This window comes from Eubalaena glacialis, chromosome 14, assembly GCF_028564815.1.
Source record: "Eubalaena glacialis isolate mEubGla1 chromosome 14, mEubGla1.1.hap2.+ XY, whole genome shotgun sequence".
NCBI classification, from domain to species: domain Eukaryota; kingdom Metazoa; phylum Chordata; class Mammalia; order Artiodactyla; family Balaenidae; genus Eubalaena; species Eubalaena glacialis.
Window position 1 is genome coordinate 45,927,709 of NC_083729.1, and position 15,663 is coordinate 45,943,371.

The 15,663-nt window shown below is 33.4% G+C and overlaps 1 protein-coding gene across 1 annotated transcript in view; it reads right to left on the reverse strand.

Annotated features, from left to right (window-relative positions):
* Nucleotides 1-15,663, reverse strand: part of PSME4 (proteasome activator subunit 4) — a 99,351-nt gene that overhangs the window by 25,265 nt on the left and 58,423 nt on the right. Inside the window, exons 16-26 of the mRNA XM_061210443.1 lie at nt 15,573-15,642; nt 15,038-15,105; nt 14,174-14,389; nt 13,501-13,658; nt 11,542-11,637; nt 4,414-4,469; nt 3,351-3,407; nt 3,059-3,114; nt 2,867-2,965; nt 1,491-1,553; nt 1,122-1,217 (exon numbers count right to left, since the gene is read on the reverse strand). Of these exons, the coding sequence (XP_061066426.1) occupies nt 1,122-1,217; nt 1,491-1,553; nt 2,867-2,965; nt 3,059-3,114; nt 3,351-3,407; nt 4,414-4,469; nt 11,542-11,637; nt 13,501-13,658; nt 14,174-14,389; nt 15,038-15,105; nt 15,573-15,642 (1,035 nt within the window). The remainder of the gene's footprint in view (nt 1-1,121; nt 1,218-1,490; nt 1,554-2,866; nt 2,966-3,058; nt 3,115-3,350; nt 3,408-4,413; nt 4,470-11,541; nt 11,638-13,500; nt 13,659-14,173; nt 14,390-15,037; nt 15,106-15,572; nt 15,643-15,663) is intronic.

The following is a 15,663-nucleotide window of genomic DNA, read 5'->3' on the forward strand; positions in this document are numbered from 1 at the left end:
GTTCGATCCCTGGTCCGGGAAGATGCCACATGCCGCGGAGCAACTAAGCCCGTGCGCCACAACTACTGAGCCTGCGTGCCACAACTACTGAAGCCTGCACATCTAGAGCCCATGCTCCGCAACAAGAGCCACTGCAACGAGAAGCCCGCGCATCCCAACAAAGAGTAGCCCCCACTCGCTGCAACTAGAGAAAGCCCGTGAGCAACAACAAAGACCCAACACAGCCAAAAATAAAAAAAAAAAAATTAAATTAAAAAAAAAAAAAGTTACACTGGTTCAAATAACCTTTTGATAAAGGAGAGACTGAATGGAACTGATATGCATTTGTTCAGTAACATAATCAGCAGACTATTAAACTTTTTATTCTGAGTTACTCTTAATGAGAAGAGTCAGATTTTCTCTTGTGTCTACACAAGGAAAATCAAAGACTTTCCAAAACACAGAACAACTTAACCTTTTCAATGCAAGCCTTAAGTATAGGCCACATATTTTTAACCCAAACAAAAGATTCAGTATAAATTTATAATCCATGAACTAGTTAAATAGTAATGAATAACTGATTATAGTAAAAGCAATACACTGTACATGTTTCAAACTTTTTAAAACAATACTTTAGGCAAAATCTCTGGGTTAGATTGGTTTCCTAATTTACACTATTTTATAAAGACAGAATCATTGGCTGTACATGAATCTCTTTACTTTTCCCAGTTCTCTGTGTTTAGAGATAAATTTTTGGTCTTATGCTACCTGAAAGGAGGGACCCCACAATTCACATGGTATCAGCTTCCGGAACTCAAGCAGAATGCCTAGGAAGAATTATATGGCCTTCACAGACAGGCCTTCATAATGTGATTTAAGTGGCATCAACATTACACTAGCACTATCTACCAACGTTAGTTATATATTTTTTTAAAAAATTTGAGAAGCAATTACAAACAGCAAAAATAAACATTATTTTAAAAAGAGAAGCAAGATTAGTTTGAATATATTTGTCATTTAAAATGTAAATTTTCTTCGCCAATAAATTATTTAAATTCCCTTGTTAAAATGGGGATACTTTAGACTGCGTGTTACAAAATGGGTGAGAGGGGGCATGCCCAGACTGTTTGGACTAGCCTTACCTGACTGTATGAACTTGTAGATAAACGAAGAAGATCTCTAATCATATCCTGATGTATCTTTTTGTATTCACAACCTTCAACAGTTAGTGTTCGTAGCTACAAAAAAAAAAAAACAGTGTAAAGCAAATCTCAAAGTTGTTTACTAAAAGTTCATTTAATTATGAAGTAACACCAATAATTAATATTTATCTGAAAAACTGTCATTTAAAAAAGTCACTGTGGGGAGTTCCCTGGTGGCTAGTGGTTAGGATTCCGGGCTTTCACTGCTGTGGCCTGGGTTTAATCCCTGGTTGGGGAACTGAGATCCCGCAAGCCGTGCAGCACGGCAGGACAAAAAAAAAGGCATCATGATTTTAAAAAGCTATTTACCTCATGCTGCAACATTACTCTGTCAATCAATAGCGCTCTGATGTGTTGCTTTTTCCCATGGAGCTGAAAAACAGTAGCAAACACTTCAACATTTTCCCTAAATGACTTCAACAATGGTTCCCCTGAATCCCTTAACAAAACATTAGTTCAAAGAAGGTACAGGATGGGCTGGTGGGTACTGAAGGTATTTCATTTATTCTAAAATCATCAGACTTTTATTCAGTCAAATACTAAAACTACAAAAACAGCCCACTAAGAAAACTGCTTTACTCTATTACATTTATAAACAGCCTTTCTGGGTAGTTGTGTATGTTTACTACAGAATATAACATATTTTATTTTTGTAAAAATTATCTTTTAAGCTCTCCTCCACCCCCAATGTTCTACCCAGTCACTAAAGGCAGATGTCTGGCACTCAGACTGTTCCTCTTTCACACCTGTATCTCATTAGTCATCAAGTCCCCACAATTCCATCTTTTTTTTAAAACACCTTATCTCCACCCCAATGCCAGTGACTGGATTCAGGCTGTGCTTTCCCATCTGAACAATTATAATAGTTTAACTAAAGCCTCCCGGCTTCCAGTCTCAATCGCCTACTGCTTATTGTTCACAGCGGCGGCAGAGCTTTTCAAAGTTCACTGAATTGAATAATGATCTTTCCAACATTTACATCAGATCTACTTAAGAACTTCTAATGACTCCCCCGTTGCTGAATGTAAAACTGAAGCATTTTCTTGGGACAAAACTAGAAATGACCTAGTTTACCTCCTGCCACTCTTCCCTACAAACACTGTTTGCTAAAGCATGCCATGTTTGTACATCTCCCTGCCCTGTCACATGCCATTCCCTTTGTCTAAAATATGTAGCACCCTGTGCCTAAACAATGAACTCATATAACCTTTTCAGACTCAATTTCAACAAAAGTCTCCTATAGAAGAACACTGCTACGAACATCAAATGGCTGACTTAAGTATTCTTTCTTCCAGGCTCCCAGGGAAGCTTGTATTGACTTCTCTTGGAGAACAAATATAACATAAGATTACATAAAATGTAATGCTTTAAAGTCATGCCTGTGGACAATTCCTATTTTTTACTCCTTCAGTTTCTTACATGGTAAGAAAGCTGTTGCCAAGTTATCAGACTTGAAATTGCCATTGAGAGTCGAGAGACTATCATGGAAATCGACAGAAGAGTTTGTCTCAGGGAAGTACATTTTTTCTAGGATCCTTTTGATTATACCATCATATAATATTCGAAAATCTACTATTTTTACTTATAGGGAACTTCCTCTGTATGCCAAACAATTGCTAAATCAGATGGTTATATCAATATTATACACCTTTAAAAAAAATTCAGTTTTAGGTGAAAATACTGACCCGATTTTCCATTGATTTCTTTACTAGGTTAAAGCTTTTCCAACGAGAGTCAAATTCATGCTTGTGAGATCCTTGGAATTGCAAAAGGTCTCCAGTAATCTGCGTCAAAGAATTTCAAATTTTATATTTATGAGTCGTCACATCAAACCCGGTCATATTAACAATTATGCAACTGTTAAATGACAATTGTACCTTTATGATAAGAAACAAGGACTTGGTATCATCTTCTGAATTATTAAGTATGTGGTCTATAACAGGAGGAAAAGAATTTTGGTTAAAATATTTTAAATTACTATAGGACTCCTGACATACTAGTTAAGGAAGAAAAGAAAAAAACAAAAAACAAACGAACCAAAAAACAACCACTGCCTGATATTCTCACCATTTAAAATTTTAAAATGGTTAAGTAAAAGCACATATGCTATAAAATAAAATTTCTAAATATTTATTAATAAACATAAATTAAATACATATATGTACTTACTAAGAAGTTTCCTTATGACCCTAGCAATTGTTTCTCGGTGGTTCTCTCTGGATAGATCTATTTTTTAAAAAATGAGAGAAAGCATTTTACACACTGAGTGCTGACCAGAGCTTTGAAGTTTATATCAACAGTTATGTCAAGAAGAGAGAACGTATCCAGGAAAAAAACAAATGGGTCTGTATATGGGAAAAGAATCTAAAAAAGAGTGGAGATATATTTATATGTATAACAGATTCACTTTGCTGTACACCTGAAACTAACACAACATTGTAAATCAACTATACCCCAATAAAAATTAAAACAAAATAAACAAACAAACAAACAAAAAAAAAACAAAGAAAAACCAAATGGGTCTGTCTTTATCATAGTTGGTTAGTAGCTTGGCATGATACAGAATAACTTTTAAAACCTTCACATTTATAAGAACCTGCTTACAAAACTTTATTAGGCAGGCAAGGAGGAGGGAGATAAAACTATCTTTGCCAATATTTCAAAGGCTCTATCCTCTAATTAGAGGCCATAAATGCATAGGATTCTCTAATTAGTTGTGGTGACCCAAATCAAACAAACAAACAAACTACACCTAATTAATTAATGTATGCAATGAACTCCAATGTTAATCCAGCAATAAGGAAGTGTGCTAAATTTCTATTAATGTTAGATTCAGAACATTAAATTAACACAAAATGTTTTACATAAATATTTATATAAAATTTAACTCACTATGATAGAAAGATACTATAAAGATAGTTAGCATATGTAAGGGTTTACATCAAGTATAATACAACAGTTCTGTAACAATTCTAACCATAAATGAGCATTACAATATATGAAAGTCTGCCTTTGCACACAGAAAGCATCTATCTCTTACTGGCTATTCTTTATATAATAATTACCCACTTTCTCCAGAAAAAGCAAAGATAATATTAAGTAATTAATATTCATTTTATATATAAAAAAGAGACTAGAAAAACTGTAACTACAAAATTATCCCATTTTAACCCTTGTACAGTAACTGATGAAAACAGTCCATACAGATTTACTCAGATTAGGATTCACATACCATATTCAAGTCCAGTATACAACTTTGTCTCTTCCAAGGACACCATAGTTGGTACCCTGTATAAAAACAAGAATGCTTGTATTTATTAATAATACCAATAAGCAGGCTTAAAGGGAAAAGTGTCATTGCTAGAATGTTTAAATGATGATCTTTAACAAACACAGATCTCTCATCTTCAGTACTTCAATTCTTTACTCTAGCTTTCTGAAGATTAATGCTCTATCTGTTTCAGTAAGGACAGTATTATTCATCTTTAAAAAAATGTTAATTAAATGTAACGACTTTAGGGGGGGGCAATTCACTGCCCAAATGAACATAACGCTGGTATTCAATACTCAAGTGTAAAAGCTTAAATCTGATGTTAAACATTTATACAAGGAAAAGTCAGCTTTACAATGTTATAATAAAGGTTAAAACTAGACACCAAAAAATCACCATCAAATTTTACTGTAGAATATACAGCAGACACGCTTCTTTAGATAATCATTACCCTTCCTCTTAAAACCAGCTACACTGATCTCTCCTGACATCTGCAGTAAAATGCCACTACTTTTGAAGATGTTCAGATGTAAAAATACTACATTAAAAGTCATTTTTTAGGTATGTATGGACAGATTCTATTGGGGAATATGAACCTTTATATCTGAAATCTAAATTTTCTTTAATGAAAAATAAATAGACTTTATTTCAAAATATGAGATTCAATTCAATAACTTTTTATAAACAAAGCGATAATACTTTCTAAGAAAAGGAAGACAGGCACAAATGCCAAGGAAACATGGGGTAAGCGTATCCTATACAAGGCTAATTAGTAATAAGTAGAAATTTTATAATTATTGCTCATAATCCATGACCTACACAACACTTGTAATGAAGAAAACACTATTTTGAAATCAACATACCCCTCCCCTGTACTGTATTTTTTTAAGTTGAATTAATTAAGTTATCTCTACCCTAATATTTGGTTGTTATGAATTCTGGGATTTATCTAAATGGGTAATAACATTAAGATGACTAAAATGCCAGTTATTTAACTATGTTCCTCGCCATAATGTGGATGGCAACAGTACTGTCCCAAGTTTCAAAACCAAGCCTACAGAATATAAACAAAGAACGGTAATATTTCATAATATAAAATGCTAATTTGCTTTTCAGAGAATTTCAAGAATTTCAAATTCAAATTCTTCTTAAAATCTGGTTTTCATTCCATAAAGTTTCAACTTTTGGCAACAGCTTGCAAACTTGAACATTCTGTAAAATTGTGTATGATTGAAAAATATATATGTATCCAGAGTCTAGTCATTAAAAAATAAAATCAGATTCTTTCACAATGAATTTCAAGGGAAGTCCAACATCTTTACTGAAATTAGATTTGACCAAGAAAGAGAAAAGGCTGTGCTCACATAGTAACAAGCATTAGGCATAAGACTGTTACCCACCCCCCTCCGCCTTCCCTGGTAAAGCATGGGGAAGTACTTGGCCACAAGCTATCACATGAGAGTACATGTCTCCTCACTGCTGCTATAAACATAAGTTGTTTCCTAAAGTAGGAATACAACTGTACCTCACCCAGTCCATACCTAGTACCACACAATACTGAACCAAGCATGCATTTTAATTATTGTCACAAAATTACTCTTAACAAATGACATTTTAAAAAGCAATCACTATAATAAGCTATCCTGAAAATTTTTTTTACTATATCAAACAAACCAACAAGCAAACAAAAGGCTATCAGTTGGGAATTTGAAATGTTTTTCTTATATGCCTTTCTGACTCTAATAACACCAATTACACTATAACTACATTTAATAACAAGTCTCATCTAAGCGCCGTGATGCTAATTCTAAAAATCCATGTGTCACTCTGAATTGTTTCCCTATCAGAAAAGTTGATGAAGTACTTATCACTTATTACAATTATTTAGAAACATATCAACCTGTGTGGGATTTTAAAATATTAAGTAATAGATTTAAATTAAAATGGCTTAGGCTTTTACTTTTAAAACCTGAACTAAAACACATCTTACACATCTCAAGAGTATAGAAGGCATCTGTTTAGACATATAGTTCAGCTTTACTTTATTTGTTCTTATCCATCTCAAGTTTCTTTTATGCTTATTTATCTAAGATTCAGCTTTAATTGATCTCTTCTTATCTAACAAATTAATTAAACTCTGATTGTACTGACACCTTTTACACCAAATGCTTCTCAGCGAGTATAAATACATACTTATACTAAATATTTATTCTGATCTTTAGAAGAATAATTTTCTAAAAGAAATGTCTATCCATTACCCAAGTAAGACTTTATGATTGTATCTCTTTGTGGTCACATTTTAAGTCTATGTGTACTGGGCTGTACTCTCTGATACTTAAATCTGCTCTTGTAACTTTTAGTTATGTACATAATCTTAGCTGAGTAGACTTAAAGTGCTATCAACAATTATAGATCTACATTCTGATTAAACACTATAGTAGCAATATATACAATTTAAATCAAATACCATCACTCCCTGACCCCGAGTGAAATTCATTCTACTCATCACTGGTTCATTTTACAAACAGTAATATAAAAATAAAAGTATGACAAATAATTTCAATGCAACATATTACAAATAATACCATCTATACAATAATAATCAAGTTAAATCAGGTTCATAGCAACTACATAGGACCACCAAGCCACCTAATTTATAACAAAATGTGTTTAATATCTGTACCACTTTAAAAAAAAAAAAAAAAAACTTGTAAGTTTTCTACATCTATGCTATTTGTACCACTAGATGGCAATCTTCTTTAGATTTGATTAGAGTAGAATGATGAAAATAATCACTGGTGGGAAAGAAAGGATGGTGAAAAAGGAAGAAATGACCAGTAACATAAAAACAAAATATACAATACAAATCAAATATGCAAATGAAGGCTAGGTGAACTGTCACGGAACAACTGCAAACAATAATTCTCCCTTTCTGTAAGTGGAAGAACAACCTACCCTGCTCCAAATCCCTCCCCTCCCAAATGAAAACAAACATAAAAGGTATAAAAACCAAGCCACTAACAGAATTTTTTTCCCTCAAGGTAACAAGTGTTTCACAACAGACAACTGGCCTATTTCTGTGTTCTGTTATCCAGTTCAATCCTGGGCATAAACAATAGCTATAAACACAAATGAAAGGTTGTCTCTGACTCTACCATGTGAACAAAGGTTGCCAAGTAAAGAGAATCTTACATACCGCTAGGTTTAAAATTAACTCGGAGCATAAGAACTATTTCCATGTCTGACACACAAGTTTTTTTAAAAATCAATGAAAACAGTCAGAAGGTGAAATAAGGAGAAAACAGGGTTACTCACCGTGGAGTAGTAACTGTTTCCTTTTCTGTGTGCAGCTCCCCCAGCAGAGCTGGGTAGTTTCCTGGAGGTGCCAAGAGAGGTTAGCTAGCCCTGCCCCTCATCGCATAACAATACATCCTTTCACATATTCATGAAATGGTCTCAACTCTTAGACCTTAAGTATGAATTTTTTTTTTTTTGAGTGAAAAGTTAGTAAAAGCTGAGCTCCTAAGAATGATTTAACTAAGAATGACTTAACAGATCTATCGGAGGAAAGGGGGCACAAAGTAAAGAAGAAATATTTGAGATGAAAAATGATGACTCCTCTACCTTGAGTAACCCTGTTTTTATAGATGTTAGTTTTTTGCATCCTGTGATAGCTGGTTAGACCTAAAAGATTCTAAAGAAATGGACTGCAAAAGGAGAAATTAATGACAATTTGAGGATTAAAGGCAAGTGTCCAAAATTCCTACATGACCCTGGAAAGACATAATCCAACTTCCACATCTATAAAGGTAGAACTATGAGTATAAATTATAGCACAAATGTTTCTATGAAATCATTAACTAAAGGTTCCAAGAGCAAAATAGAGAGGTTCCATTTTAAGATTAATTCAGTAACCTTGGTATCTGACAAAACTGTTAAATTTCAAACTGAAATAAACTAAAAAAATTTACCCAATTAAGGGTAAATTAAACCCTCAAAGGACCTTATTTCATCCATCCTTTGAAACAGTAAAATTTATAATATGTACAAGATACTTAGTAACCTTACATTGCTAAAGGCCAAAAAGTACGATGTAGATACCATTAGGTATATAATTTACTTTATACTTAGGACAATCAACTCATCTCATCTAAGCTTTTTATTTTTTGTCAGTCTCTAATCACGTAGCATAGAAAATTGTTTTTCACATGTGGTAGCCATTTCCCTGAACACTGGGATCCCACATACTCTATTAGCAATTAAGATTTTCTTACAGGAAAATTCAGAACTGAAATAAGCTTCTGGTTTTTTACTGCTGCAATTTGCCAGAAGACTAATACTACTAATACATGCACAAGGCAAACTTAATAATAAGTGATTCGACAAAAAATAATTAAAGCAGCTAGAATATTTTCCCTAATTGAGATTTATATAAGAAAAATGTAAGTTTAAATTTAAAAAAAGAATTGAGCTGCTAGGTGCTTCCAAAAACTGGTCTGCTATTTCAGAAAATGTATAATGTCCCACAATACCACAGCCAAACACCACCGGATATCTTAGGCATTACACTAAAGCATTGGTCACCATTATGCGTTTCCTTTTCTCCTCAACTTGGCACATTTTACTCTATCTCCTTTGGAATAACTCATGTCCAAAATAAAAGAGTCTTTTCATCCTCTAGTTTCAAATTGACCTGCTACTGATAACCTCCAAGAATTATGCTACAGATCTTCTTTCTTCAAACTAGGCAGTATGATTCACTATCACAGAACAATGGCACCATCAATTGAAATTATTTGATTAGTTCTTTCAAATCAATTTACACTTAGAAGATTTTAATAATTATTGACCTATATTAGAATAAGCATTTTAGAAACTTAAAAGGCTAACTTCATTTTATTTTACTTTAGTGAAAACTAACTTACTATCTGCAAAAAAAAAGTCGTAATGTTATATAAAGTCAATGTAAAAAGTCACACATTGCCAAAATAAATTAAAATTTCAGGTGAAGGTGATACCAGTTAGAAATTGGTTTTTAAAAAAAAGGATTCTGTTAAGAACTAATTAAAAGCCCAGGGAAGACTTTACAAACTCTCTCTTTTGACAGTTCAAGGGCAAAGGGATGCTCATTCATCTCTAACTGTACTTTGTATAATCATTACACTGAGTAGGTGTACGTAACTATAAAGAATCCTAAAAATGTGTACTGTTCAGTGATTAAAATCATTGAAGTTTTCCTCGTTGTATATTTTATTTCATTATGTACTACTAAATATACAAGAAAATATATTTTATAATTAAAATATATAAACACATTTATATTAAACATAATTTTGTATTACTTCATCAGGTTTTATTATGTCAAATTTTCATTAAGTGAAAATTCTAAACACAACGCTTTTAAATCTAAATCATCTTTCCTCTTCAATTTTTCTGAAAAAAAACCTATAAAGGGATATTCATGTCAATTTTATAGCTTACAATGTACAGTAAAATGGGCTAACAATCTGCTTAATTATCTTTTGTGGCATTAATAAGGTTTTAATAATATGGTATTGTTTTCCTTATTGAAAATGCATTTCATGATATACAAATCTAACTGGCTTTATAATAACCAAATATATATGGAACATTTGTCCTAATGCACATTTATTTCAAAGGATAAAGACTTTGCTTCAATTCACTATGATAGTGCACATGGCTCCATGCTGAAATGAACTGCAACGGAAACCTCTAAGCCTCCTGAGTGTATCGTAATCATCACTCAATACTAAAAAATCTAATTATATACGCAGAAGATAAATGCTTTTGCTCTTAGATAAATTACTGGATTAAAGGACCACACTTCAACACGTTCAAGCAGAACTAAGTTTACTGATATAATCAATTTGTTATGTATGAAATAGCTTTTTTGGCATGCTGTAAAAGTTAAGTTCTTACTAATTACATACTGTTAAAGATCATTAGGAAAATCAAAACCATTTCTGTAGGTCTCTCATTTTAAAATATTGTTTAATATCTCTCTTGACAAAAATGAATTTTGGTAAAATTGCTCTTATATCAAACTATAAAACTGATGAAAAACAAAAGTTCTTTAAAAGAATTCAGTAAATTCCTAGGCAAACTTAAAACAGATTTCCTTACCTGAAACGACCCTACTTCTCCCTCTTAAATCTAATGAGTAATCTAAAAAGTTCAATGCCTAGAAACAGTTTTTAGATAAGTAAAATAAGTGGGAATTATGAAAATGTATGACCCCAAACAACTGATTATGCAGAATACGGAAAGACAAGCAAGCCACATTTTAAAACCATTCCTTGAAACTTTTTAAGATTTTTGTTGCAAAATCAACAAATAATTCTCCCCTTCTGCTTTTCTGAGGGGGCAAGGGTTCCTTACTCATTTTTGTGTGATTTTCATTAACTTACTCGGCAATGAGATGTTGGTATTCAGAGAAAATGATCTAACATGGTATACTGAAACTAGCATCTCTGTACTTGATAAGTGAGCTAAAGTTATGTACAGGTGATTTCATTTAAACTCAATTTTTTTCAACTTCAATGGTAACACTGACAATGGACTAAATCAAGACATTCATTCGAAATAATAATACTCTGAAAAGCACTTAAATTTGTAAAAGCAACTTGGTGGATCTCAAAAGTTCAAAATCATAATGAATAACATAGAACAAATTTTTATTAAAAAACACCCCAGGTTTTTTGCTAGAAAATCCTAACCATTGATTGCACACCAAAAAAAAAGGTGTTTTCCTTTCTTTTTTAAAAGAATTTATCTTAATTAACTCAGTAAACTAACAGATGAACTTAATATCTCTAAGTTGATATTTTAAAACTGATTAGCATTGAAAGTTATTCTATCCTGGTACCATATGAAAAATCTGAATAAAGCCCTAAAATTTATAGATCTAAACTGTGCCTCAGGTGTTTTTGGCCTAACAATGACAAAAAGGTTAAAGTGATACAGAAACAACACCAATAACAAAACCAGTGACTCATTATGTGACTAAGTCTTAAAATATATGCCAAATGGCAAAAGAGCAAAATATGTAAAGTAGTTATTTTTACTTACAAGTTAGTAACTGGCTCTCCTTTCAATGGAGGTAGGAGGTTTCCTGAGCCAATTAAACAGTTGTGTACTATAGTCAGACTCTGTAGAACATCATCTCTAGAAAAAATAAAAAGCATTTTCATATTTGAGAAGACTCCAAATCCCTATTTAAGAAAAAGCCTTGTAGAGTTTAAGGTGAAGTAAAAAACTTTATCAAGTGGGAATATACAAAATTAAGGCATAGAAATGATGAATGTTTTCAGTTTATCCTCTTAATAGTACAAGGTAATTAAACAGATATTTACTGATAATATTAGACCTGCTTACATTTAAACAGGCTCTAAATAATCACAAGTAACAACAACTGATTGCCCTTTGTGAAGCAATTCTGAATTTAATTCCCTATTTACCCAAAGATCACAACCACTAACAAAAAGGGAAAACAGTATTACAGAAGACTTTCCACTATAGTCTGTCTTTTAAAATGCACTAGCTAGGGACTTCCCTGGCGGTCCAGTGGTTAGGATGCAGCGCTTTCATTACCAAGGGCCCAGGTTCAATCCCTGGTTGGGGAACTAAGATCCCACAGCCATGCTGTGTGGCCAAAAAAAACAAAAACAAAAAACAAAAAAAAAGACTAGCTAAACATTTACTCCAAAAAGCAGTCAGAGTACCACATACCCAACATAAGTCAATCATACTTCTTCCTCCTCCAAGCCCATTCTTACTGGATTTGCTTATCAGAATTTCCTGTTATTTGACACACAGTAATTTTCTTACTATGATTTTAGGAACTTTCAAAGATTCAAACTATAAAAGTCTAGTGGTCTCAAATAATTGTTTCATGCTAAAGCTCTTTGGGGGAGAAACAATATCTTAGAGATATTTCTCTAAGTAATATTAATATCAATAGTATGAATTACTAAAAAGAAACAAGCCAATAAAATCTAAGGCGAATCTAGAAAAACAGGCATTTCCTTACAAAGGGGGCATATTTACACACACTTCCCAAAAGACGCACAAGTGGCACTGCTAAATAGAAGGCACTAAAAACAAACTAGAAAAAAACTCTGAGTTTTTCTATTTAAGATGTTTAAATATTATGACAAAATTTCTGTTATTAAACTATAAAATGGTTTTATATTATATTAATGTGATTAGAAAACCATTTAAATGTATTAAATGGTTTTCTGATCACATTTATGGCAGACATTCAAAACACACATTGAAAATGAATACGGGTGAGATGTGACAGGGTGAGAGAGTGTCATGGACATATATACACTACCAAATGTAAAACAGATAGCTAGTGGGAAGCAGCCGCATAGCACAGGGAGATCAGCTCGGTGCTTTGTGACCACCTAGAGGGGTGGGATAGGGAGGGTGGGAGGGAGGGAGATGCAAGAGGGAAGAGATATGGGAACATATGTATATGTATAACTGATTCACTTTGTTATAAAGCAGAAGCTAACACACCATTGTAAAGCAATTATACTTCAATAAAGATGTTTAAAAAAAAAAAAAAAAAAAAAAAGAAAATGAATACATCAGGGACCTCCCTGGTGGCGCAGTGGTTAAGAATCCGCCTGCCAATGCAGGGGACACAGGTTCGAGCCCTGGTCCAGGAAGATCCCACATGCCAGGGAGCAAGAAAGTCCATGCGCCACAACTACTGAGCCTGCACTCTAGAGCCCGCGAGCCACTACGGAAGCCCGTGTGCCTAGAGCCCGTGCTCCGCAACAAGAGAAGCCACCGCAGTGAGAAGCCCGCACACTGCAACGAAGAGTAGCCCCCGCTCACCGCAACTAGAGAAAGCCCACGTGCAGCAACGAAGACCCAACACAGCGAAAAATAAATAAATTAATTTTTTTAAAAAAGAAAATGAATACATCAGATATGCCATCGAGAGAGGAAGAGGCACAAAAAGAATTTTTTAGTCTACAACCATATAACACTAACTGATTATAAAAGAAAACTAACCTAGACATTTCAAGTTCTCCATCCCCACAACGCTGGAGTTTGATGAGCTCAGGCTGAAGAAAAGAGTCCAACAGATAGAAGGCAAAAGCCACTTCTTCAGAAGAAGGAACATGCCACTGGATCCCCAAATTCCACAGGTCTCCTGGTTTACCCCAGTCCTAGAAAACAGCATTTAATTAGCAAGTTGAGAAGTTGGAAAAAAAACCCCAACATACAAACATACTTTAAAAGGCTTAAAAGAAACTGTATAGGTAATCCAAACCTAAGGCAGCAAATGCACAAAAAAAGGTATGAAGACATCATAGGAGTCTTTCATTATCACTCCTGAAAAAGGTCTCCCTGAAGAGCCACTCAAATATGAGTTTACTATAAGAGTAACAGTAAGTTTATGTAAGGCTATTGCATTCCACCCCCAAATTATATGGAACTATGGAGGTTAAATATGGCATTAAAAAGTCATTTCACATACAAACAGTAAAGAAGAAAACTAGAGCTAGATGAGAGCTACATCACACTTTCTAAGTTTAAAACATTCCAATAATAGTTTTAGTAATCTACGTTAAAAATAAAGAAGTGACACCTTAATACACAACAAGGAAAAAACCCGCACTTTGAATCCCTTAGAAAAATAACCCAATATATCCTGGAATCCTAAATTATTGAAAATGCTTGCCTTGATAGGAAAGTATTCAGAAGGAGGCTTGTCAAAGCCGCCTGGCACACTGCAGTATTCTGTAGGGTAGATAAGTGTAGTAGAACGAAGAAGGTGATGCAAAAGGTTACAAGACAGAGTGTAACCCTGCTTACAGGTTAAATGTAGGGTTCTTTGGAGAATCTTTACAAGGTGCTCCCTATAAAGAAGCAACTTCTTCCCATCCACTCGAGTAATCTAAAAAGAAAACAGTTAAAGATATTTTGGTTAAAAGATCAAGAATCAACAATTAAAGTTAACTGTGTTTGGCCATTAAAGTAGTCTAAAATAGTAACAGTGTTTCTTAAAATGACTTTAATGCATTTTAGGATTATCATTTTAATTATATTCTAACAATGAATTCTTTCTTAAGAACACATTCTTTCTCAAAACACATTTTCTGAGTTTAGGCTCTGAAGTGCCATAAGATCCTTTTCAAGAGGCTATCTCCTTAAAGAGACAAAACTTACTTAAATGGATTTCTCTGTTCTTTGGTTTCTGAACTAACCCCTATAGGAAACTGAAGTTTGACTGATGGCCAAATTTAGCACGGGGTGGGGTGGGGGGGAAGATGCCAAATCTGATACACTTTTCAGTCAGAGTTACCCAGAGTAGAATTAATCAGTAAAAAGTCAGGTAGAGCGTTGACCACGAAGTAGTCAACAGTTACCATACTCCTTTTATAATAAGAAAATGAGATTATCTGACTTTTTGTAGTCCCATAAAGACATTTTTCAAACTTACGATTTTACATGTTTTAAAGTTAATTTTTCAAAACAGGATAAATCCTAAGAGCAAGTCAACATTTTCAAAGAAATATTTTCTTATTCCAAAGTTTTACAATACCTCAGACAAAAGTTGAAGATTCCATAGTAACTCCTTATCCAGCTCTTCTTCATTTAATACATCATCATCTAAAAATAGCAAAATAGTATCAGAGGAGAAAAAAACAAATATCCAACTAAATGCATCATTTAAAAGTATTTATATTTAATATTTCTAATAGCTGAGAAAAGTCTCTTTTATGAAGTTTTCTTTCTTTCTTCATTAAGCTGGACTTGCTCCAGAGGAGGTGAAAACTCAATTTTCAAGAAAATAAACACACCAACCAGGACGCCTGCCCCTACACATCTCACAAAATAACAGATATTATGGCAACAGCTGAATGCTTCTTGTATGTATGAAAACATTAATGTAATAGAGTAAAATTTCTAAGCTACCTGTCAACCTGGATGATACCTTGTTTTGAGCAATTTTACCCCAAACTGTAAAATTAAAATACTGCATAGCTTAGAGAATTTGTTTCCATCAACAGAGTTGTAGAAACCAAGAAAAAAATTTTCTGAAGTTACAAATACAGAATAATAACCTTAAGACTTACTCATTGTAAGTTGAGTTATAACACTGCAGCAGTGGGGAACAAATAGCTTCAAAGATTCCTCCGGGCAGCACTGAAAACATATTTGTATAAA